This window comes from Augochlora pura, chromosome 4, assembly GCF_028453695.1.
Source record: "Augochlora pura isolate Apur16 chromosome 4, APUR_v2.2.1, whole genome shotgun sequence".
NCBI lineage: Eukaryota > Metazoa > Arthropoda > Insecta > Hymenoptera > Halictidae > Augochlora > Augochlora pura.
The window spans coordinates 2,938,346-2,961,945 of record NC_135775.1 but is presented as its reverse complement, the minus strand read 5'-3'; the positions used below and the strand labels follow the sequence as shown (position 1 = coordinate 2,961,945).

The window sequence follows — 23,600 nt, the reverse complement described above, 5'->3', positions numbered from 1 at the left end:
ACTCTGTCTTTCTGTTCTTCCTCTCATTCTTTTTCTGTGCACGATGCCATCCAACAACATTTCTCGATTATTATAGATCAATGAACCACCCTTGAAATAGGGTAGGTTTTCTTTGACATAATTTCCGAAACGAACTATAGTTTATTAGATAATTGAACTCGTTACTGTAAACAAGACAACCTGTATATTTCTCTATTTTTATCTCTCTCTATCTCTACCGTTCTCTTTTCCTTTTTCCCTCTTTCTTTCTCTCTCTTTCCTTGTTCCTCCTTCTTCGCTTCCCCTCCTTTGTTTCCCTTGTATCATTCGCCCCCCTCTCCCTTCCCGACAGTTCTCTCCGGCCGGGCTGATGCAGTTTGCGCGTCCTATACGAAATTCTTTTTCCCTTCCGGCAGTCAAAGCGCGCCGTTGTAGAGTCGTGATTCGACACGCGGCTGGGCGAAACCTCCGCGCCGCGTATTTTTCCCTCCCTCCACCCCCTAGTCCTCCAAACCCCTCCAGGTCCCCTTTCCTTAGGTTCGCTTCCTTTTTTTTTCTTAGCCCGCGTCTCTTCCTTGTTCGAAATAAAATTTCCCTTCCCTTAAGCAGACAGCCGGAGCCGCGCCGCGACTCCGAGAAAATAAATATTGTTCGCCTCTTCCGACGGACGCGGAAAGCGAATCCCTCGGTCGCTTTTATTTCGCGTTCCGCCCTCCGCCCTTCCGCCCTTCCTCCCCCTCCCCGTCCCGTGAGCATCGTCTTGCCTCTTTGTTTCTCCTCTCCCCGATCTATTTACGCGTCGTGCACCTTGCTGCCTCGCCATGGTACGCCGATTCTTGGTTCCCGTTAATCATACCCTTTTTCCTCCCTCTTTATCTCTCTCTTTCTCATTCAGTGTCTCATTCACTCACTCTCTGATTCACTGTCTCACTCTCTCACTCACTCTTCCTTATTTTCTCTCTTTTTCTCTTTTTTATTTTCTCTCATTCTTTCTCTCTCTCTCTCTCTCTCTCTCTCTCTCTCTCTCTCTCTTTCTTATTCTCTCTTCCTTTTTATTCCGCGCAGAAAATTAGCTCCGGTATCAAGCAAACTAACCTCTTTTCGAAGTTTTCAATGTCGTACCGTGGGGTTTGTCACATTACCGTTGCTTTTTTTCATCAAAAGGAATCTTAAGTAATTTTTGCAACGAACGCGAAGAATCTCTCGAAATAAATAATAATAATAATAATAATAATAATAATAATAATAATAATAAATTCTCTCCTCGTTAATTCAACAAACACCCACCCAGAAACAATACAATTCAAGATAACCCGAGGTAAACTATCCTCCGCTCAAGTATCAAACCATTCGCTAATAAGTATCTCCTCCGCACAACTCGACTAAACAACTACACCTTTACCATCCTCTATTAAATTATGTTTCTAATATTGAGAAACAATGATTCAGTCGAAAGGGTTTCAACCTCCCCTCCCTACGATGGCCGCGAGCGTATTTCCGCGCGAAGGAACCCGGCTGCATTTTCGACGGTCGCAGAGTCGCTTGCGAACGACGCATCGAGAGGGTTGCGTTTTCCTTTCCGGTCTGCAAACCCCTCCCCCACCCCGTACCCCTTCTCCTCGTCGCATCGTTCAATTTATATTTCATCCGGTCCGGTAATGTATGTTGCGCGCCCCGGCCCTTTTATTCAACGTCGATTGGAAATCCGTAATTCTCGATAAACCGGCCGTCTCCTTCTTTCCAACACACACACACACACGCACGAAAGTCCGAAACACACCGTCCCTCGGAATGGAATCGCGCGCACGCGCACGGATGGTTGTTCCCCGCGAGTTTTTTGTTCACGGTTCAAAGGCGTCCCGGCGGCGGCCCGTTATTTAATCAACATTGGCGGTTGTTACAACGTTTCCACGCCGGCGATTCCTTTATTTCATTTCTATATACGACGTGTACTGCCGCGTGTTACGCGGAAAAGCCTCGCGGGAAAAATCGGTAACGGCGGCGGATGGAAATTCAGAGGGAAAAGGAGAGAGAGTATGAGAGAGAGAGAGAGAGAGAGAAACAGAGAGTATGAGAGAGAAGGAGATAGTATGAGAGCGAAAGAAACATGAGAATATGAGAGAGAAAGAAACACAGAGCATGAGAGCGAAGGAGAGAGAGGGGGGAAAAGTGGCTCGAACAATGCTCGAGCCACCGGTAAATAACTGGGCTCAAGTTTTCCGTGGCCCGCGCGATTCCTTCGATACGAAATACCGCAAGGCGAACACGACCTTCCCCCCCGGCACACGCAACATCAAATACCAACACGACCGACAGATTTGAAAATAATTTTCTTCCGTCGAGAGTCGCTTCACGGGTCACCGCCGACGAAAGACCCCACGGAGCTCTCTCTCTCTTTCTCTCTCTCTCTCTCTCTCTCTTACCCGCGGCCGCGTCGACGAAAATCATCCGGGGACCGTGCTTCTCGATTTCACACGATATTCCGCAGCTTGCTAGACGTTTTACACGTGTGCGGAGACATATTTGACTCGTGCTTGACTCAAGCTAAATAATTTCAGATATAAAAATAAAGGTGAGAGGGCTTTTTATTGTCAGAAACGATTGGCGAAGTGTTAATTGTGTACTTAGACGATTAGGGGTAGGTTGGACCGTGATTTTAGAATATTAGATTTGTGACAAGAATATTTATCCACGTAAATTAAAGCATCAAGATCTGTAATAACGATGCAGCTAATTTTAATCTAAGAAAAAAGATAAGGGTGAAAGGGTTTTGTTTTTAGAAACGACTGGCCAACGTTGGCGAATTTTTAAAAGTATAGCTAAACGATTAGGGGTAGTATGGACCATGACAAGAACATTATTTATTCACGCAGAGATAAATTAAAGCATCAAGTTCGTTGATAACGATTCAGCTAATTTTAATCTAAAAAAAGAAATAAGGGTGAAAGGGTTTTGTTTTTAGAAATGACTGGTCAACGCTGGCGAATTGTTAAAAGTATAACTAAATATCCACGTCCATCCTAATTCGTCCAATTGATCAACAACCAACCGAATATTAAATTCATTATTACGAACTTTATTATCGCGAATATTATATTATTGTTTTATCGCGCCGTCTATCCGGCCGTCGTTCCTTCGGAACTGTTTTGCCGCGTTGTCAGTCAACAAATTCGTTTTGCTCGGCCAAATATTCCGGCGGACCTGCCCGGCCGCCGCTTCGTGGGAGTTAACACGTGACTCGTTTTGTACGCATCGGTCGCGTATTCGTCAACGTCAATACGCTTTCGGCAGGTCGTCCCGTCAACGTCATTGTCGATCACCGGGCCCCGGGGGCGGTTTTTCCCCCAAAAAAAGACGCGGACGTCGAGCCGAAAGAGAAAGAGAGAAAGAGAGAAACAGGGAGCGCGCGAGAGAGAAATAGAGACACGAACAAAGAGAGACAGAGAGAGAGAGAGAAAGGGTGGGACGGGTAGGAACGCGTCCCGTAAAATCCCGGGCCGGGGATTAATGTCGGTTTACCGCGCGATGATTGGTTGCGCCCGGCATTGTACGCGGCCACGATAATTCCCGCATATCTGTCAGGATTTTGTCCGTCCGCGTTCGACGCGTACAAACAAAAAAAAAAGCGGCCGGGTCCTTCGGATAATTGGCCGGTGCTTGAGGAACAATACCGGGGCTAAAGCGAGCCGCGTTTTCCCCCATCCACCTCGGCGAAGGGACGAAGAAAAATAAAGAGCGACGGGCGCCGGTGGACAACGAGCGCGCGTAGCGAGAAACGAGAGCTCGTCGCTCGCGCGCGGGGGTAGGGGGGGGAGGGCAACGCGAATACGGGTTTCGCTGGCTCCGTCAGCGAGGGAACACGGATATATCGCGGTTAATCTGTTTCGAGTTTTGGTAATTAACGAGATATTAATTAACTCGCTTTGCCCGGCGGCCTTGATAACGCGGCCACCCCGCGTCCGAATGCGCGAGCAAACACGGAAAACAAACAGGGCCGTCTGATGTTTGCCGGCCACCCCCCGGTACCGTCGAACCGGTAACCGCGACGCGACGCGACTTTTCGTTGATTTATCGACGATACGCCGCGGCGACCGTGTACGGGACCCAGGGGCTCGTTAGGTTGTCCCATGAGTTTCTTTTCCTTGCTGCGCTATGAGTGACTCTAAATGACTCTATTTATTTATATAAATATGCCGGCTTGTCTCTTAGCCGTTTATGGCATCGGTGTCAGTCGTCCCCGAACCGCGCGTTGCGTTGGCCGTGATGCAAAAATTATTACAGTTCGATAGGGACGTTCTACGTCATCCTCCTAGCTCCTCGGACCTTGCTCCATCCGATTATCGCTTGTTCCTCTCCTTAAAAAATTCTCTCCGTAATAAATCTTTCAAATCCATAAGCGAAATAAAAGGGCACCTAGATGAATATTTTGCAAATAAGCTTCAAGAATTTTAGAAAAATAATAAAACATATCTAATAAAATAATAATAACATAATAAATCCAGCTTAAACAACAAATATCGTGTATTCGTTTCGCATAAAAAAAGGAAACTTATGGGACACGCTAATATTACTACAGAACAGTTTGTAATTTTTGGTCGAAAGAATCCTTCGAATCGAAAGAATGTTTGCTCCTAGTGAGAACTGTGTTGCGCCCTGTGGGCCGTGGATCCAGCGCCATGGCGGTCGACGGTACACGGTGGGTATATTCGGCGTTTCCGCGGGAAGAGAACAAGACGGATAGACTTTGAAAGTTCCTCGTTTTTTGGACGGTGGTTGTTCTTGTACAGTTCTACTCCTGGGAGCAATTCGAACTGTTACGGAAGCAACGAGCGCCTGTTGCCTGCCTCGAGGAACAAGGTTCCAGCAACAGTTGAGAGAACTGCAGCAGTTTTATTAATCGAGACTCTTCGATCTCGCGAGTGTTGCTCGGTAATCGTTCGTAGAAATTCGATGATTAATTTTAAGGTGATTAAAATATATATCCAGCATCCGTGTGATGACTTAATATATCCGGCGTCGAAATAACAGAATTTTATATAAAATTTATAGGTTATCGGTCGGTAAAGTGTTAACCGTTTGCCCTCGAGTGGCGCCTCTGCAGCGCCAATAAAAATTGTTATATCATTAACAAAATAATGTTGACATTATTTTAGGGACACTAAAGACTCTTCTGTTAAAAGCGTGACAGTTTTACTAATCACAAGACTCGACCTCACATGCATGAATTATACTAAATACTATACTAAAAAGAGCAAAGAATAAGTACTATAGTCAAAATAGCCATCTTGGATCTAAGCTTAAAATAGCTTTTAGTGTAAAGGGTTGAAATGGTTTCGAGGGTAAAATGTTAATAATGGCGGACGCTCGCTGGTTTCAGGGAAACCGTTTCCGGTTCGCAACTGCACACTGGCGAACCAGACGTCCACCAGCGTGGAGGTGAAATGCGTCGCCGGCTACGACGGTGGCCTACCTCAGAAATTCATCCTGGAGGTGTACCACGGCGACGCGGACTTCTTGTCGAACAGCCAGCCGCTGTACAACGTGTCCAACGTCGACGAGCCGAGCTTCTCCCTGGCTGGATTGGAGGCGTCCGTGGAAGCGGGCGTACACGTCGCGGTTTACGCGATCAACGCCAAGGGACGTAGTCATCCGGTCATCGTCAGCGAGGTCACATCGCGGGACGCTGAGAAACGTACCGGTGAGTCGTCCATTGCATTTCTCACCCCTTTTCTACAGTCGTCGATTTTTGCCCGAGTTGGGCGAATTTTGAGAATTTACTAAGAATTTATGACATTTTAAAATATTCAGAATTGTATTAGTAATTCGATTGAAAAGTGAATTAATGTTTCATTTAAAAATTGAATTAATGCTTTAGGTGATAATCGAATTAATAGTTTGTTTGATAACGGAATTAATATTTTATTTGGTAGTCGCATTAATATACAGTTTGATAATCGAATTAATATTTCGTTTGCTGGTCGAATCAATATTTTCATTGATAATCGAATTAATACATTATTTCATAATCAATATTTCGTTTGGTAGTCGAATTAATATTTTCTTTGATAATCGAATTAATATTTCGTTTGATAATCAAATTAATATTTTGCTTGAAAATTAAATTAACGTACCATTTGCAAATTAAATCAGTGTATCATTTGCAAATTAAATCAGTATATTATTTGCAAACTAAATTACTATATAATTTGCAAATTAAATTTATACAACATTTGCAAAGCAAATTTATATATAACTTGAAATTAAAATCTGTACATCATTGACAACTGAAACTAATATACCATTTACAAACTAAATTAACATATCACTTGTAAATACTAATTAACATAACTTATTCGAATAAATGGGCAAAATATTTTCTGACTGAACAATTACACAATAATAACGATAAATATTTTTTCTAAAACAATTGGAATAATGTCTAAAAATTCTATATATCTTCCATAGATCCATTCACAATTTTTACGCATACTTTTAAGATTAAACTGATTAAACAAATAGATAAAACATCTATCAAATCTCAAGCTTATTAATTCTCGAAGCGGAAATACTTCGAAAACCGCTGAATTAACGCTAGCCATCGATAACTATTCGACGACCGGAACAATCGTCGCCCCGCAGGGAAAACTCGTCGACCGCTCCGACCCGTCAATTTATCCAGTGAAATCATGACGTCGTTTAGACGATCAACGCGTGACCGATCGCGCGGGAGTACAGTAGCGAGCGCAGGTTCTGCAGAGACTACGCGTTCGACGCGTGGTATCGCTCGCGCTCGCGGGGGTAGGTTAATCGGTGGCAGAACCCCGCCGCATAGTTTGCATAGTTTGTCGCGTCCTTGATCCCCCCCCTCCCCGCGCTGGAGGAAGAGTACGTTATTCCCTATGGGGAGCAGCCGTGTTAATCCCCCTGGGGAATAAAGTCGACGTAGATGGCGCGCGCTAAGCGACAGAATGAAAAATCGCGTGTCACGCGTGAGTTTAATCGAACGAGAAACGCGTTCAAGGCGAAACTAGAAGGAGGGGGGTGGGGGAGAGAGAAGGGGGTGGTTCGCCGCGCGTTAGGCTGACCGTTGATCGATACAGTTGACCGGCACCGATTGCCCGGAGATTAACAATGGTTCGGGGGATCCAGCGCGGGCAAGGTCGTTGCCGGGTTTCCGGCTGCGGGTTCCTCCAACCTCGGGGGTGTGTGTGCACCCCTCAGGAGCGGATGCCGGCTGGCATCCTCACCCGCGCGCGCGTGGGTGGTGTCAGCGACGGGGCTGGTAAGCAAGACGGATCGCCACCCCACGAGACAACACAGCCGAGAGACGAAATGCACCACGCCCATTACCAGGTCTCTCTCTCTCTCTCTCTCTCTCTCTCTCTCTCTCTCTCTCTGTGTGTACGTCACGCTACTTAGGTCGCACCGTGGCGGCCGTGGCCGGCCTGCATCACTGCAAGCCGGCGCCAGCCTCGAGCTGCGCTACTCGATGCGCTCCCTCTCCTTCTCTCTCTCTCTCTCTCTCTCTCTCTCTCTCTCTATCCCTCTCTGTACGGAGCGATAACCTTCGCGTAATCCTATCTTGAACGTCGTAATCGGCTCGCTGAATAAATTATTAACGCTTGCTTATGTTAAGTGTTCATGCAATTGTTGTTCTATAATTATTTCTGTTTACTAGATATTAATTAGTTTATTTCAAAGAATGTCAGCCCATCCTACTATTATTTCTTAAATGATATAATCAATTCACTGAATAAATTATCAACATATGTTTGTGTTAATTCCTGTTAAAATTCTACGTGAATTCTAAGGTGATTTCGTACAATTTTAATTATTTCACGATTATTTCCTACTTCTTAAATTGTTATACTGTATTCACTGAGTAAATTACGAGCCCTTATTAATGTTAAAATTCCTTTTTATAATATTCTTAAAATATGAAATACCTTTTTATAATATTCATAAAATATAAAATACCTTTTTATAGTATTCTCAAAATATAAATATTCTTGTAATATTTTTAAAATATTATCGATGCAAAAGATCGATCTCGAACGAGACGAACGAGGACGATGACGCGACCGTTCCCAAACAAACCCCCTGATCGTTCGCGCGATTTTTCCTTGCCGGTGGAAAATTCGAAATCCGGCGGCGACTCGAGATCGTCCGGCGGAGATAGAAGAAGACGCGAACACCGGYGGGCGGGGAGCGCATTCGGCCTCCCGTAGATGCCGGCGTATTTAAATGCCGCGAGTTTCCAGCTAATGTCCTAATTACGCGCTAATCGACTTTCGGCCCGTTCATTAGGGAACCGGTCGTTTCACCGATCGACTTCCAACGAGGGGAGTTTTAATGGTAAGTAGCCGTGACTCTCTCCGTACCCCCACCCCTAGACACCACCACCACCACCCCCCTCCCCTTACCGGCACCAACCCCCTCTCGGCAGAAGGGCGAATCGAAAGATAATCAAATGCGGTCTGAGAGCTGGATAGGCGAGAAGAGAGAGAGAGAGAAATAGAGAGAGAAGACTAGAGAGAGAAATAGAGATAGAAATAGAGAGAGAAATAGAGAGAGAGAAATGGAGAGAGAAATAGAGAGGGAAGTCGAGAGAAGACTAGAGAGAAAAATGAAAATAAAAATAGAGATAGAAATAGAGCGAAGATTAGAGAGAAAAATGAAAAGAAAAGTAGAGATAGAAATAGGAAGAAGACTAGAGTGAGAAATAGAGCAAGAAATGGAGAGAAGACAAGAGAGAAAAATGAAAATAAAAATTAAAAATAGAGATAGAAATAGAGCGAAGATTAGAGAGAAAAATGAAAATAAAAATACAGATAGAAATAGAGCGAAGATTAGAAGGAAAAACAGAAAGAAAAATAGAGATAGAAATGGAGAGAAGCAGATATAGAAACAGAGAGAAAAATAGAGATAGAAATAGAGATAGAAACGGAGAGAGCACTAGAGACAGAACACAGAGGGGGCGAGGAGGGGGGGGGGGGTGAGCGACACGGGTGGGGGTAAGTAATGGTCGTTTGTTCTTGAACGTCGAGAAGTTGATGTACGAGGAGTCGTGGCGGCTGGTAGCTCGCGCTTTGGCAAGGACTAGGGAAGCCCTCGCCTATGCTCGCTTAGGCGAGGGCCCCCACGGTTGTACGCGCCCGTCGTCCCACTAGCTCGCTCGCTCGCTCGCACATCCCCCGCCTCGCAAATTGATAGACGCCGCCGCGGCCGTAAATCACTTTACTGACAATTGATTTGGTGCCCTCCGTTTTACCTCGTTGTAAACTCCACGCCACCGCCTGATATTTACGATCCCGCGTGTACACACGACGTCACCCAGTGACACACTACCCGCTCACCAACGACAAATCGTTTACATTTTTACGCCCTCACCCCCGCCCCCCCCCACCCTCCCGCGCGCCTAGTGCCATCACACTTTTACTCGCCGCGCGACGCCGAGGCTTATCAAACCGATGTCTGTCGGTTTCACGCGTTGTTAGTCTTCTTCTTCGACGACGACGAATGGTGGCGAGAGGTTAGGTTGATCACCGTTGAAGAGGGGCGGAGCCTAGTATTCTGGATTAAGGCCAGCAGTTCTTCAACCTTGTGACGAGGATACGTGTGTAATTAACACCTTTGATCTAGGTGGTTTTTAGAGGTGGGGGTATTTTATTCGGTGGAGGGTATTGTGAAAAATTAACCACGTGGTCTGAACTTTTGCTAACAAATTATATTATGTATTATATTAATAGTGAATATATTACGTTAATAATTGCATATATTATTATATCGTATATAATACGTTAATACTGGATTACATTACATTATTTTATTCATAAAAGAGATATATATTATTCTAAAAAAAAAGAATAATCTCCTACATAATTAACGTACTCTGCAATGCGCACATATGCACATGAAACGTTACCTTCACCGTCGATTATGGTTCCGGGGTACTCGAGTGATTTTTACCTGGATATCTCGCAGATATTATGATAAGCAGTCGCCGGGACTTTACGCAGATTCGAATCTTTATAGAGGAACTTAAGAAAGCTGAAAATTTCCGCGGAACTTTATACACTTCGCTAATGGATCCGTCGAACGGAGTGTGTAATAAAAGCGTGCTTTTCAATTAAACCCTCCCTCCCCCCTTTCCACCCCTTGCGAGTACTCGATGGCTCTCTATCTCGCGAACGATCGTTCCGGAGAAAAGAGAATCCGCGCGTTTATTATTCTAATCTCGTTCGACGGTCGATGACCGACGTACGAGAGACACCGGGATCCACCCCCCACGGGTCAATTTCGTCGCGAGACACGTGTTTTAACTTCCGGAATATTGTCGCTTAAATTTTTCATCAGTGGATAGGTAAAAATTTATATTAACATACTTAATATACTTTCATAAGTTTTACGTTCTACAAGAGAAATTTAATATGGTAAGAAGCGATTTAAAAATGAATATTAGGGGTGGCTGCTTTGAGATTCGAGGTTAGTTAAAAGAGAATATTAACCCTTTGCAGACGAAGCTAAAATAAAGAAATTTAAATTAAAAGTGAGTTAAAAAACTCTTTAAAATAAACAAAAATCACAGTAATCGACTACCCTACTGTAACTAACCCTACCACTACCCCAATACCCCATACCACCACCATTCCAACTTGCAAAACATTTTCCACAATTTATTTCCCCAATATTTCCTCCATCCAACTCCTTTCCTCGACGATTCGCCTAACGCATTGATTTAAATTCGTTGAAACCCGCGGTGCTTTATAGCCGTGGAATTATGCGAGCTCGAGGGTCGGAAGGCGTCGTTGTTCGGTCGGCGACGAAATAAGTTGACAAGAGTGAGCGGCCGGGGGGGATGCTCTGTCGTTTCGCGATGAGAAGACGAGAGAAGGTGGGGGAAAAAACAGTCTGCGTGGCAGACTTTGGCGACCGTACCGGGGGGTGGGGTGGATAGAAGCGGCGTGGTCGGGGCAGAGAAAAATGACGGCGCGGGAGGGAGGGGGTAAACAGAGCTAAGTGAAGTTAACGACGGAGCAAGAAGAGCGGCAAAAATGACCCGGGGAAAATTACCGCACGCGAAACGGCTTAATGTCCAAAAAGACGAGCGAACGGAGGGCGGAACGGGGAGGGGTTGGCGACCGGGGGAGACGCGCGAGAAAGAGAGAAGAGAGAGGAAAAGAGATAGAGATAGAGAAAGAAGAACGAGAGACAGAGAGAGATAGAGAGAGAGAGAGAAAGAAGGAAGGGTAGAAAAGAGAAGGAAGGGTGGGAAAGGGAAGGAAGGGCTGGCGGAGAAGGCGCAGCTTAATGACCACCCTGTACATTCGTATCTTTCGTGGATGGGTTCTTCCCCCTCGTTTCCTCCGCATCGCCCGATTCCCGACCCTCTTTCTTTCCCTCCTCCTCTCCGCGCCCTCCGCGGCGGTTCCGCCGGCGGGGAGGGTGGGCGCCGTTGGGACCATTATCTGTAATTGCTTTCCTTAATTCGATGCTCGTTCCGCTGCGTGGCGAACGGAAAAAAATTTTCCCGACGCACCGGCTGAGAAAAGGGGTTAACTAGCGGCGTTCGGCAAAAAGAAAAAAAAAAGGTACACGAGCCGCCCTTGTCCCGGAGGGCTCGCCGAGGGTTCGATGGAATTTTTTTCTTCTTGCCCGCAAAACAACGGCCCCGATGACCTCCCGATCGTTATCGCGTTTAGGGTCGGTGGGACGGTCGAGATTCGCTCCTGGGGGCCATCCGGCGGCCACGTGGCCGAAACTATAGCTTTTAGGAACACGTAAAAATGGCGGACTGGTGATTTCTTTAATTTTGGATTTTTTAGATTGGATAGATAGATATATCAGCTGTTTATTTAATATTAGAGAACGCGTGAAAATGGCGCATTGACGATTTCTTAATATTCGATTTTGAGCCACTTCAAGCGTCGCTACTGCAATAATTTCTCCTCGCAATTCTTCTCCTCTCTCTCTCTCCCTCTCGCCCCGAGAACAGTCGATCCAGGATCGACTTTCGATCGACGAAAGGTGACGGTCGACCGCGAAGCATCTCTCGCAGCGATGGCGGATGGAAAGCACGTATAAAATTATACGAAACACGGGTCGTCGAACCGCAGCGGCTGAAATTGCCGATGGCGAGGGTTCGTTTGGCCGATAAACGCGGCGGCAAAATCGAATTCCGCGATTCCGGCTCGCGGGGCCGGAACGGCCGGGGCTCGCGGATCGTGACACGTCCGTGTCGGAACAAGCGCGCGTGCCGTTGGCCGACGGCGTGCGCCGTGTCGCGCGGTTAACAGAGAGAAGCGACGACAGTTCGTTTGCAGCGATCGCGCCGCGCGCCGTTTCGCGTGTTTACGCGGTGTCGTTAGCGTAATCGAACCCCGGTCGCGAACGTCGCTGTAATTCATCGGCCGCGGGGCACCGTCCTCCACCTCCACCTTCCCCGTCGCGATTCCGCGCGAGCAACGGCTTCGCGCGGCGTCGTACGTTACTTCGATTAAAGGCCGATCGAGCCGACGCGACGCGACGCGACGCTGTGCGACGCCTGTTTCCGTTCGAACGGAATGAAACATCGCGGACGATGACGCGCCGACGTTATCTCGGACGATTCCGAGCGGAAGCGGGGCGAGCTTCGCCCTCGGTCGGCCGACGTTTCCGGCGAGACGTCGTCCTCGCGGAAATCGTGGAAACCGCTCTGATCTTTCGTTCGCTACGTCGCCGAGATAATTGTCCTATTACATGACGATCTTTTGCTGCACGTTTTTGATCCACTTGAAAATTGCCAATTTTGACGAAATGCGTAGACTTTAGAAATTTTTTTCCGGAATGCCTTTTACGGTAGAATTAAGTACGATTCTTCCCCTTTAATTTAAAAAAAGCGAAACGTTGCTAGGATTTTTTTTCACAAAGTTACAGGGGTTTAAAGTAACCCTTGTAACTAACCCTTTTAAAGCAACTTCTCCACATCTGGACTAAATGACGTGAATTTTTTTAGACAACGCCGGGCTTTTTACAGTGAGTGAAAAGTTGCTCTTTAATTTTGCTGTTACTTAAAAGTAGTAAAAAAATATAAAACTTTCACCTGTTTATTTTTTTTCATACGATATTCCTTATTTTAAAAACACAGGATCTTTTTAAAACAAAGCATCGCCGTCTAGTAAAAATTAAATATAGATAATAGAAATATCTAACATACATTAATAGTCTGCAGATATTTCCCATTTAATTCACAATTTTTCTGTATAGCATGAAAAATTACAAATTCCATTTTTATTTTATCCACTCTCTAACTCGCGAAGACTACCTAATATTAAAACAATTATATAACAATATCAGATAAATATTATATACAGTACTAAAATCAAAGACTTTCATCTCAATAATAAATAACAATTTTATATTAACACTATATATTACATTATATATTAGCATATAACATTGCTTGCTATGACAACTGCTTTACAAACTACCGATCATTTAAAAAAGCCTAACACATCAACTGCCCCTAGTCAAACCTTTAAAATCGCAGCAGAAGATGAGACAACGCCAGCGAACCCAATTCGCCTCGATAGCACGATCTGGAACGCGATCGTTCGCGAGAGAGAGATCTGTTCGAAATCGATTGGCCGCCGCGGCACGCTTCCCACAGCCGGGGCGATCCCTGACGAGAGACGAGGTATCGCGTCCTGAGGTTGAGGCTGCCGTCAGCTGCACCGGGACTTCGCCGCGAATCAGATTAGAGAGGATCGCGGGATTTGCTCGGGGTGCGGCCTCTCCCGCTCTTTGTTTCCGCGACGGTCTCCGCTGCAACGTCGCGGCGGTGTCCAGGAATTCTCTGCGGCTCGATTCGATTCCGTAGCGACGTATCCCAGGTTATCCTGAACGTGAACGTTGCGAGAGATGGTGGAAGAGGAGAAGGGGGGCGCGGAAGAGAAAGAGGAGGAGAGGGTACGCGGGATGGAACGTTCACGGAACTGATTCGATGGCTGCCGAGGAGTCGCTGGAATCGAGCAGTGTCGCGGTTTTCGTAGCCGGGGAGGACGGTGCCGGGGGTGACGGGAGGGGTTGCCGGGGGTTGGAGGCATAATTCGGATATCCGGCGGTAGTCGTCGTAGCTCCCCCGTGCGCCGGCGAATAATTTCTCGCAAAACCGATTGCCCGCGGCTAGCCGAATTAAAGCGAAATCCTGAGAGAAGAGAGCGACGCGCCGCTCTCCGTTAGATAAAGGGTTTCCCCATCGACACTAGCGAAATTTCGAGCGGATCGCACGATAATTGAGATTAGGGTAACCTGGCCTTAAGCCTTTCCGAGGCTGCGACGATCGGCCAATCCCCCCCTCGATAAGCGTTTATTATGGACGAGAGACTCTCTCTCTCTCTCTCCCTCTCTCTCTCTCTCTCTCTCCCAAGATCCGCGAGTATATCGCCGTTGGCTTCTCTCCCCCGTCGTTTCGCTCTTCTACCTCGCCCCCCTACACCTTCCCGCACCTCAACCCCGCGGCCCAATCCTCTTCGGGTCACGAGATTGCGCCGGTAATTGCTCCTCGATTTCACCTACGTACACACGGCTTTCCTATTGTTGCACGTGAGAGCACGATCTCCCGTGTGTACACACGAGACCGCCGCTCGCCCTCTCCTGTGTCCGCTGTCTCTCTCTCTTGGTCCTCGCTGGTATGTACTCCTCTGTTAGTCTCTATTTCTCTCTCTAGTCTGTTGTTCTCCTTCACTCTCCCTTTTGTCTTCTCTCTGTTGCTGTACTCGCTGTCTCGATCTCTTTCACTCGATTTCTCTTCTCATCTTTGTTTCTCTACTCGCACTCTCGTTTTCTCTTTCTACTCTCGCCATCTCTCTCTCTCTCTCTCTCTCTCTCTCTCTTGGTTTCTACCTTCTCTCTCGATCTCTCTATCTCTCTGTCTATTCTCTCTACTCTCTCTCGCTATGTCTACTCTCGTTACTCTCTCTCTACTCTCGCTATCTCTCTTTACTCTCTCTACTCTCGCTATCTTCCTTTTTGGTCTCTACCTTCTCTCTCTCGCTTTCTCTATCTTTCTCTCTACTCTCTCTCTCTCATGCTTTCTCTACTCTCTGTATCTCTCTCTCTCTCTTGGTCTCTACCTTCTCTCTGGCTCTCTCTCTTGGTCTCTACCTTCTCTCTGGCTCTCTCCACCTTTCTCTCTACTCTCTCTAACCTTTCTCTCTTGCTCTCTCTACTCTCTGTATCTCTCACTTGGTCTCCCTCTCTCTCTATAGACTCTTGTCTCCTCTTTCTCTCTCTCTCTCTCTCTCGAGCCTATCTCTGTCTCTGCGCGCGCCGTGAGCCGCGTCGGCAATCACCGGCCAGCTCTCGAGACTGTTCCGGCTGATTGCAATTAAGAGGATACCAAACCGTCATCGACGTCGCTACTTGACCGTATCGCATTAGCATCCGGAGAATCGTCTCTAGCCTCGTAAAACGGATCAACCTTCGGAGGCGAAGCGCTTAGTAGAGCCTACCTCTCGACGAGCTCCACGCGCCCGCGACGCGAAGGCCGTGTGCACGCTGGAGTCCTTCTCTCTCTCTCTCTCTCTCTCTCTCTCTCTCTCTCTCTTGCCTCTTTTCGATACCGATCAACTTCGCGTTGCACAAGTCGCCTTCCGTCTCTGGTCAATTAACACGTTCGTCGCCGCGTCACCCATATCTGGGTAACACTAATTTCTGACCAATTTAGAAAATTTATTTTTATTGCAATAAAAATCGTTAAAAGTGCAAGATCCTTAATTTATATAGTTAATAAAAATTAATAAAAATTGCCGACACCTAAGAATAATTAAAGTAACCCACGAAACTTGAAAAATAATCGGCAGCTTCGTCCTCAGCCTAATCAATTAGCCGTTTCGAGGATATCGCGAACGGGGCCAGCCGAACGAGAGACCGGCAGGTCTTCGTACGGCCCCCCTAAGCCCGGACAATGTCTCGTAAAAGTTGCGACGGAAGTTTAATCGAGTTCCACGCGAAGAAACGTCTGGTCGGAGCACTAAAGATAAACCGGTCCTTACGCCGTCGATCCTCGTGGCTGGCGGTGTAACACAGGACCCTTTCTCGACCCCGTAGTCGGACGAAGAGATCCCGAACTCTCTCTCTCTCTCTCTCTCGAGGCTCGTCGAAGTTTCGATCGCTAATCGGTCTTAACGCGGCGAGAGAGAAAAACCGTGATCCGCGGCGAGCCACGCGCAGGAAGGAAGCCCCTCGCGAACTTCTTAAACGGGCCGGCGGCGGACGCGGCGCAATAAAAATCGCAGGTTTTCTTGCCGCGCGGCCCCGTCCGCGCCGGGATTTGTCCGAGCGGCGAGAGAGTCTAGTCGAAGGATCTCTATCCCGGTCCGCCGAGCCTTCGGCAAACGTTCCCTAATCCCCCCGGTCATCCGGCGAACGCCTGGAATTTACCGGGAGGACCTTGGCCGGAACGTTAGGCGACCGTTTCCTCCGCGAAAGTCGCCACCCCCAACCTCGTCTCGCTTAGGGTTGTGCGGAGTCGGGTCCACCGTCCTTCGACTCCGCGTATATATCCGGTCCTCTCTCCTCCCTCCCCCCACCCCCATTGGCTAAGACGGAGATTCGGTGTCACGTGGTCCGGCTAAGTCACCAAAAAGCCCGGCTTAGCCGAAGCCAGATCTAACTTCGGCTCACCTGGATTAATTCGAACGTAAGGCTAACCCCGAATCGATGTTACCTCTTCCCCGCCCTGCTCCTCCCCCCCTCTCCCCCATGTCCATCCAACGGCTAAGACGACTTACGTCCCCGGCAGCCGTTTTCAATTAATGAAACGCTCGCGCGAGACCGGTCGCCTCTTTTCCGGGCCGGGCCCGTGATCGATCGATCTCGCCGCGGATTAGGCGATAAGGCGACAGGGAGAGAGGGGGGGGGGGGGGGGACTTCGCTGCCCCCGAGAATTACTTGCACGACCCCTTGGAAACCCGGGGATATTAAAACGGCCCCCGTTGGCACCCGGGGTTACGGTTTCGACGATATTGCTTGTCCGTCGCGAAACTTCCTGTAAACTTCGTATCCATGCGAAGTTATCGATCCTTTTGCTAGCTGCACGGCGTCGTCCAGATCCTCGCGCGTTGACTTTATTTTAGGTTAGAATTCTCTTTTTCTGTTTGGACGCGTTTTAGATTCTTCGACGACGCTTGCGGCGCGGAGGTTTGAAAATTTAGTCGATGAGGGTTGAAATAAGGGTCGAATAACTTCGAGAATAATTAATATAATAGTTTATATTATTTCATATATTTTTTTATTATTCTATTTAGTATTTTATATATAGTTTATGTCATATATTGGTTATGCTGCGTGCAGCTTTTGAGATTGCGCTGCCACGTCTCAAGATAATTTTTATACCGGCAAAGATTTAAAAAATTGTTAAGCAGTAAAATTGTTAATATAAATCACAAGAATCAATTTTGTATGCATAAAGATGCATTTTGTTACATAGAATGGAAATACTATGAGCCAGGAAAATTATTTCAGATTTACAGTTCGAATTGCTTCGAGTGCAAAGGGTTAACACCTACTAGGCTGTCGAAGGGGAAGGTGCTCAGTTTCAATAAGGATCGCGGGGAGCCAGCTTTCAGCGTCGGATCCGCGGGGCGTGCTGTAAGGCACACGTCGAGCGTAATGGCGCGCGCGCGCGTGCGACCGAACGGTTCCTCAGATTACGACCAGAGACACGGCGAACGATAGAAGGGGGGTGGTGCGCGCGGGGAGAGAGAGAGAGAGGTGGATCCCCGCCTGGTGGACGAAGAAGGGTTGCAGAGGGTTTGGAGGGGCAGGAAGAGCAAGGGCAGCCGGTGCCCTACGGTGGCTGATTAAACCGTGGGTTTTATGGGCATTACGCGTCCCAGCGAAATGCCTTGCCCGCGTCCTCTAAGTACGCGCGCACAGCCGCCCGACCGCGCGCGATCTATTTACGCGCGTACATAAACACGCCTGTATTATGCAGGAGCCGCGTACAAGGGACAAGCGATGGCCGTACGTAGCGCGCGCGCGGCCCGTGTTCTCCTCGCGGTACGTACGATTGCTCGACCCAATTCCCCGCCGGACTTGTCGGCCAATCCCGTCGACCCGCAAGCCCCCGCAGAATTTTGAAATCTGACGCGGCGTCGACGGGTCTATGGTTCTTGGAATTTATTCAAGATATCCCCAAGACAGACCTCTTAAAGACAGCTTAAAGACGTCTTCACTTTAGTCAACGTTTCAACCCCTTGTATAATTTATTTCACAGTGCCCCAGCATCTGTTTGTTACTAATATGTTCTCACGTCGGACAGAAAATTAATATTTATTAACAAGCTTCGTTTCAATATTTAAACATTAATGACAGAAGGGCAAAATGTAATTTCAATTTAAGAGACGCGATTAACAAATTTAGCGGTTTTATTTTTCAATCTTCACTGGCTTAAAAATCGATTTAAAGACGTTCATAGAACGTTCATAGGATGTCTTAAAGACGTTCATAAAACGTTTATACAACGCCTTATAAACGTTCACAAAATATTTTATAAACGTCGAAATCTACAGGAACACGCCATAATAAATTGACAAATTTCGCTCACCCCGATCTATTTGTTTAAACTTGAAACAATGGAGAACGATTAATTTCGAGATCCCGCCACACAGTCTTGGCTGGCATGTTTTCGCGGAATCCGGAAACACGACGCCTCGACGAGGGTTGAAAAAGGAGCAAAAAGGCGAAGAAGGAGAGAGGGGGTAACATAGGTAACATCTTTGGAACGAATCCCGTGTTTTATCGGGCGGCTGTAGCACGCTATCGCGGCGGAGACACCCTCGCGAGGATCCACGGACGGATCGTGCCGGGGATCTAGCGAGTCCCGTGGAAGCGTCGTCGGAATATATGAGCCGCGTTGGCCCCGTGAGTGACAGGAAAGTCCTCGAGAGATGGGCGTAAAAGTTCCCTCTCGTAGAAGCGTCGCGTCGCGTCTCGTCTCATCGCGTCGCGTCTCGTCTCATCGCGTCGCGTCGCGTTGCCGCCGCCGCGCCGAGTCAAGACGGTTTTAGTCGGGAAGCTAGATGGATAGATAGATTTATTGGAGCGGGTGCCGTGTCCCCGGGGCGACGGCAGAGGGGTGGGAGCAAGGAGAGACGATAATAATTCCGGGAAAGACAGGCGGCGCGACGCGGCGGCGTGCCGGCAATAAGAGCGCGATAAATTTGCTACGGCGATATTACCGATACAAATAATCTCGATGATGCCAGCGGCGCAGGAAACACGGGCAGACACCGCCGCCCGGTTAGCTGGCACGTTGTAACGATAATTCTCCGATTAATTACCGCGATTTAGCCGCGCTCGCGCGCCGTCACCGTCGCCTCGCGCGACCGTATATTCTTCGGGAGCGGCGACGGTTTCTCGTTAAAGTTGCACGGGGTAGACCTCCCTTCTCCCCCTTCCCCCTCCCCCCTCCGCTGGAACAACGGGAGGGGAAATATATTCGACGCGACGCGTTTCACGACGCCCAGACGGCATTCCCCTAAATCAGCTAGATAGTTGCTCAACCGTGCGCCCCTAACCCCTAATAGTCGTCAACCTGTCGCGATTTTTTCGCTCGCCAGGCAGTCGATCTTCAGACCGATCCCATTTCTCCAGACCTGGAATTATATTCAAGTTATGTTAATCCTTTCGCTACGGACGTCATTTACACTAACGCATTTGCAGGATTTTCCAAAAAATGTTCGACAATTCTTCATGAATTCGTGAGATCGTTTCAAGCAAGTTTTTCCTTTAAAAAAATTTTCCCCAAGGCACCGTTAACGAGTTATTAACGAAAAACGCCTGACCAATGAGAGGCGAGTACCGCTGACGCGAGGCGGCTGAGCCAATGAGCGAAACCGGGCGTCGCGCGCTGCCTGTCTCGGTCGCCGCGCGCCAGCAATACTTGCCTCTCATTGGTCAGGCGTTTTTCGTTAATAACTCGTAAACGAAGCCGCGAATTGCAATTTCGCCAAGGAAAAAGTTATTGCAAATCAGCTCGGGAATTTCTGATTTCTTGGAGAGACCTTAATTTGGAAACATACTGTACAGAATCCGAGATAATCGTTTGTGTGAAAAATGAATCGCGTGATTAATTTTCAATCGCGCGAATTGTTACAAATCCCCGGTTTTGTTTAGGATGCGTCCCGGACGTTCACCGGACGTCCGTCTTCCGAGAGTTTTAACTGCGACGAGTGTTCCGTGAAAGATTCATTCCGGAGCCGGGATTAAATATCCAGTTACAAAGTTGTCGGCTGTAATTTTTATAATGACGTGCTGAAATATTAATTTACCGAAATCCGAATGTATATATATGCGTGTATGTGTCTTTCATAGCCATCGTAATGAAACTTTCATCGCGGCCGCAATTAATATTAATATTACGAGTTACACGCGGCACGTATCTCGCATGGCCGGCGCAGCGAAACTCTCGGTCTCTGGATCGAGAGACCCGCGGTCGTCTCTCCTAGCTTTAATTATCCTGTAACACGTTTGATTCGTTCAATCTTTTATCCGAGCCATGGTAATAAACGAGACGCCGAGTTGATGCGAGCTGCGTTATTCTGTTACGCGAAAGTAGGACGAGATTAGCAAATCGTGCTGTTTTGATGCTGCTTTCACGTAGACGGAGTTGCATTTTGCATGCAGAGTGAACTATATTTAGCTGACGGAATTATTTGCACTGATTTACCAGTCTATGGGGTTTTTTATAAAAACATGAAAATGATGAAAATTGTATCGTCGTTCAACTTGAGAATTTGAATTATTTAGTATTATAATTGTATTCAATTTAAACTATAATCTTTAAAATATAATTTACGATCTTTAAAATACAATTTAAAATTTTAATTTGGTTAATTAAAATAATTTAATATTGCGAAATGTTCGAAGGTCGTCGGTCGTAGTGTACACCGTGCAGATTAACCCCTTGCGTTATGGTTTCCTCTACAGTTACGTTAATTAATATTTCTGTGACGTTAATAAATATTTTATAGCAAGAAGAAAATTTATAACAGCATTGAAATTATTATAACAGCAAATCTAAAATAATTTCTCTGGCTTCTAATATTTCCATTTTTGAAAAATTTGAGTGGTGCCTCAGAGCCACCACTCGACTGCAAAGGGTTAACATCCGGTTTTCTAGCTCCAAAAAAGAAAAAACACAAAGTGTCATATTCCCGACGAGCCTCGCCCACCCTCCGCGCCGGAAACTCTTTAAATTGTGCATGGAGAGTTACCCGGTGCATGAACTGAAAAAAGAAGAGGCCGGCCCTGCGTTGCACAGGATATTCGTTGCGGTAAATATTTGAAGCGGTGATTCGAGCGGCTATCTATGCCGCGGGCGATTCTACAAACGTGTCTTATTTTTACCTTGTAGAATCGCGGCCGGTTGCAATATTAACCGCATGGTCGAACACACTCCGCGCGCGTCCATAAAATTTTCACTAAATTCGTGCATAAGGTGGGCGCGGCGTCTTAGCGACAACAATGCATTATTACCGAGCAGACCGGGGAATATTTTCGCGTGCATCAATTTTTATGATCCGGCTCGTAGAAGCTGCTGTTAAATATGAATCGGTTTAAAAGACCCGGGATCGGGGTCGCCAGGCGCGCTGTTTAAAATGGTATAATAATTTTCCGGTTAGTGTTGAGATCACTTTTTTCGAGAAGACATTATTGCTACGGTTTATTAATGGCGATGGTGTCTCCGAAACCCTTGCAGTCTTTAGAAAAGAACTGCGAACACATTGTATAAAATATATTAACCCTTTCTAATCGGTTGTCTAGTATATGATAATTATTAATTCTAGTATATGACTATACGTTAAAGTTTATTAGCGATTTGCAACTATTTCTCGATGTCTACAAATTCATATAAATCGAATATTATTATAATAATATTAAATATACATATAGCATCGTATACTATACATATAATAATATAAATGTTTTTTAGCGCTGGTAGGTAATATCCATGATGACGCCGAGTGCAAAAGGTTAATAAAATACATATATTATATATATATTATATTTGTATAAAATAGCCAGCTGCAATTTGAACCAGTGTAATTTATTCCTGTGATTTTTATTTTTAAGAACAGTGCAGATAATTCTTCTCCACTAGTCACCATTGTAACATGTACACCTTGTCACTCATCTTTAATAGAGCGAACTGTATAGTATCGTAGCATCGAATGTACCTTCTAATCGCAGGGTATCCTCCAACACGGGGATTGCTTTCGCGCGGATCGCGTAATATCGCGGCGGAACAGAATCGGCTGTCTGGTTGCGCGACGACCGGGATCGAGGCTCCAGCCGCGCGATGAATCTTTTCCCGTGGAATCGTTCCGCGTCGGTAGACGGTCGCGAACGGGAGACCTGCTTTAAATTCCATTAAAGCGACAGGGTAGGGTGGCGGTGATCCCGTCGGATGTGAAACGATTATTATCGCTGTGCGCGCGCGCGAGTCGCGCCGCTAATACCTTAAGAAATATTCTCTGTGACGCGTAATATATTCCGGGTGTAGATTATACCGTCCGCGCGCGCGTGGTGGGGATGGGGGAAGGGGACTAGTTATCCGGCAATTCAAGCGGAGCGCGTAGAAATTCCTCAAACGGTTTTGGCCAGCGGCGGCGCTCGTCCTCTAACCGGTGCGGTGGTGCGCGCCGGAGCCGCGTCGCTGTCTAAACCGGAAGTATCATAACGACCCATTCTCGAGTCCTCTAAGCCCGTCTCTAAATACTGTCCGGAATTAAGCGAAAACGGTTGGCCGTGATTACAGGAGCGGGGGGTCGGCGGAGCGCGCGCGCGGCGAACCGACGACCGGCCGCGGCGCCGCCTTTGAACGAGAGGGAGGAATCTTTCCCGTGGACCGTTGCGACATAATACCGTGGGTACCGTTTGCGTCCGGACGGTTACGTTCGCCGCCACCCCGGGGAAACCCATTTGTTTGAACGCGGACGGGATGCTTTACCCCGCCGACCTCCGCCCTTCGACCTAACCGCCACCGAGCTCGCCGGAAACGACCCACGCACGGCCGCTCTTCGCCCCCCACCCCGTGGTTACGCGTCGTTCCCGGACAATCACTTTTCCAGCGGCGAATAAAGATCGTAGCTACGCGCATAATCGAGCCTAAATCGTCATATCTTCTCAATAATCTTTCTCTGCTCTAGCCCTGGTAATTTAATTAATTTATTATTCTATTTTAGGCTGCAAAATTCCACTATTTCATTATTTTATCATATTTATTACTATCATCGTCCAATCTCGTAGTACCTAATATCTAAATATTTGATTTTAAACTATCTCATTTTACATTCTATTAAATATTAACGCGCACTGTCGTAACTACCCCCAGACAACAAATATAACGAGTTAATAAAAATAAAGTAGTATAAATCTTTTCTAACAAATAAAACTGATCAAAAATGATCTCAACAGATATCATTCTCCAGTCCGAAGAATTTCAATCAATTTTACACAGTTATCTCGCGATACGAACAAGTCCCCAAGCGGATCGAAAATAATTCGTCGGAAAAGCACCGCGTCGCAGCGAATTCTGTCCCTCGAAAGACGACGGCAGAAGGGCGTTGTACCCG

The 23,600-nt window shown here is 46.9% G+C and overlaps 1 protein-coding gene across 1 annotated transcript in view; it reads left to right on the top strand.

Annotated features, from left to right (window-relative positions):
- The window catches only part of LOC144468342 (kin of IRRE-like protein 1), a 123,021-nt gene extending 117,223 nt beyond the window's left edge, over nt 1-5,798 (top strand). The window contains exons 11-12 of the mRNA XM_078177753.1: nt 5,357-5,677; nt 5,788-5,798. Of these exons, the coding sequence (XP_078033879.1) occupies nt 5,357-5,677; nt 5,788-5,798 (332 nt within the window). The remainder of the gene's footprint in view (nt 1-5,356; nt 5,678-5,787) is intronic.
- Nucleotides 5,799-23,600: the final 17,802 nt, after the last annotated feature.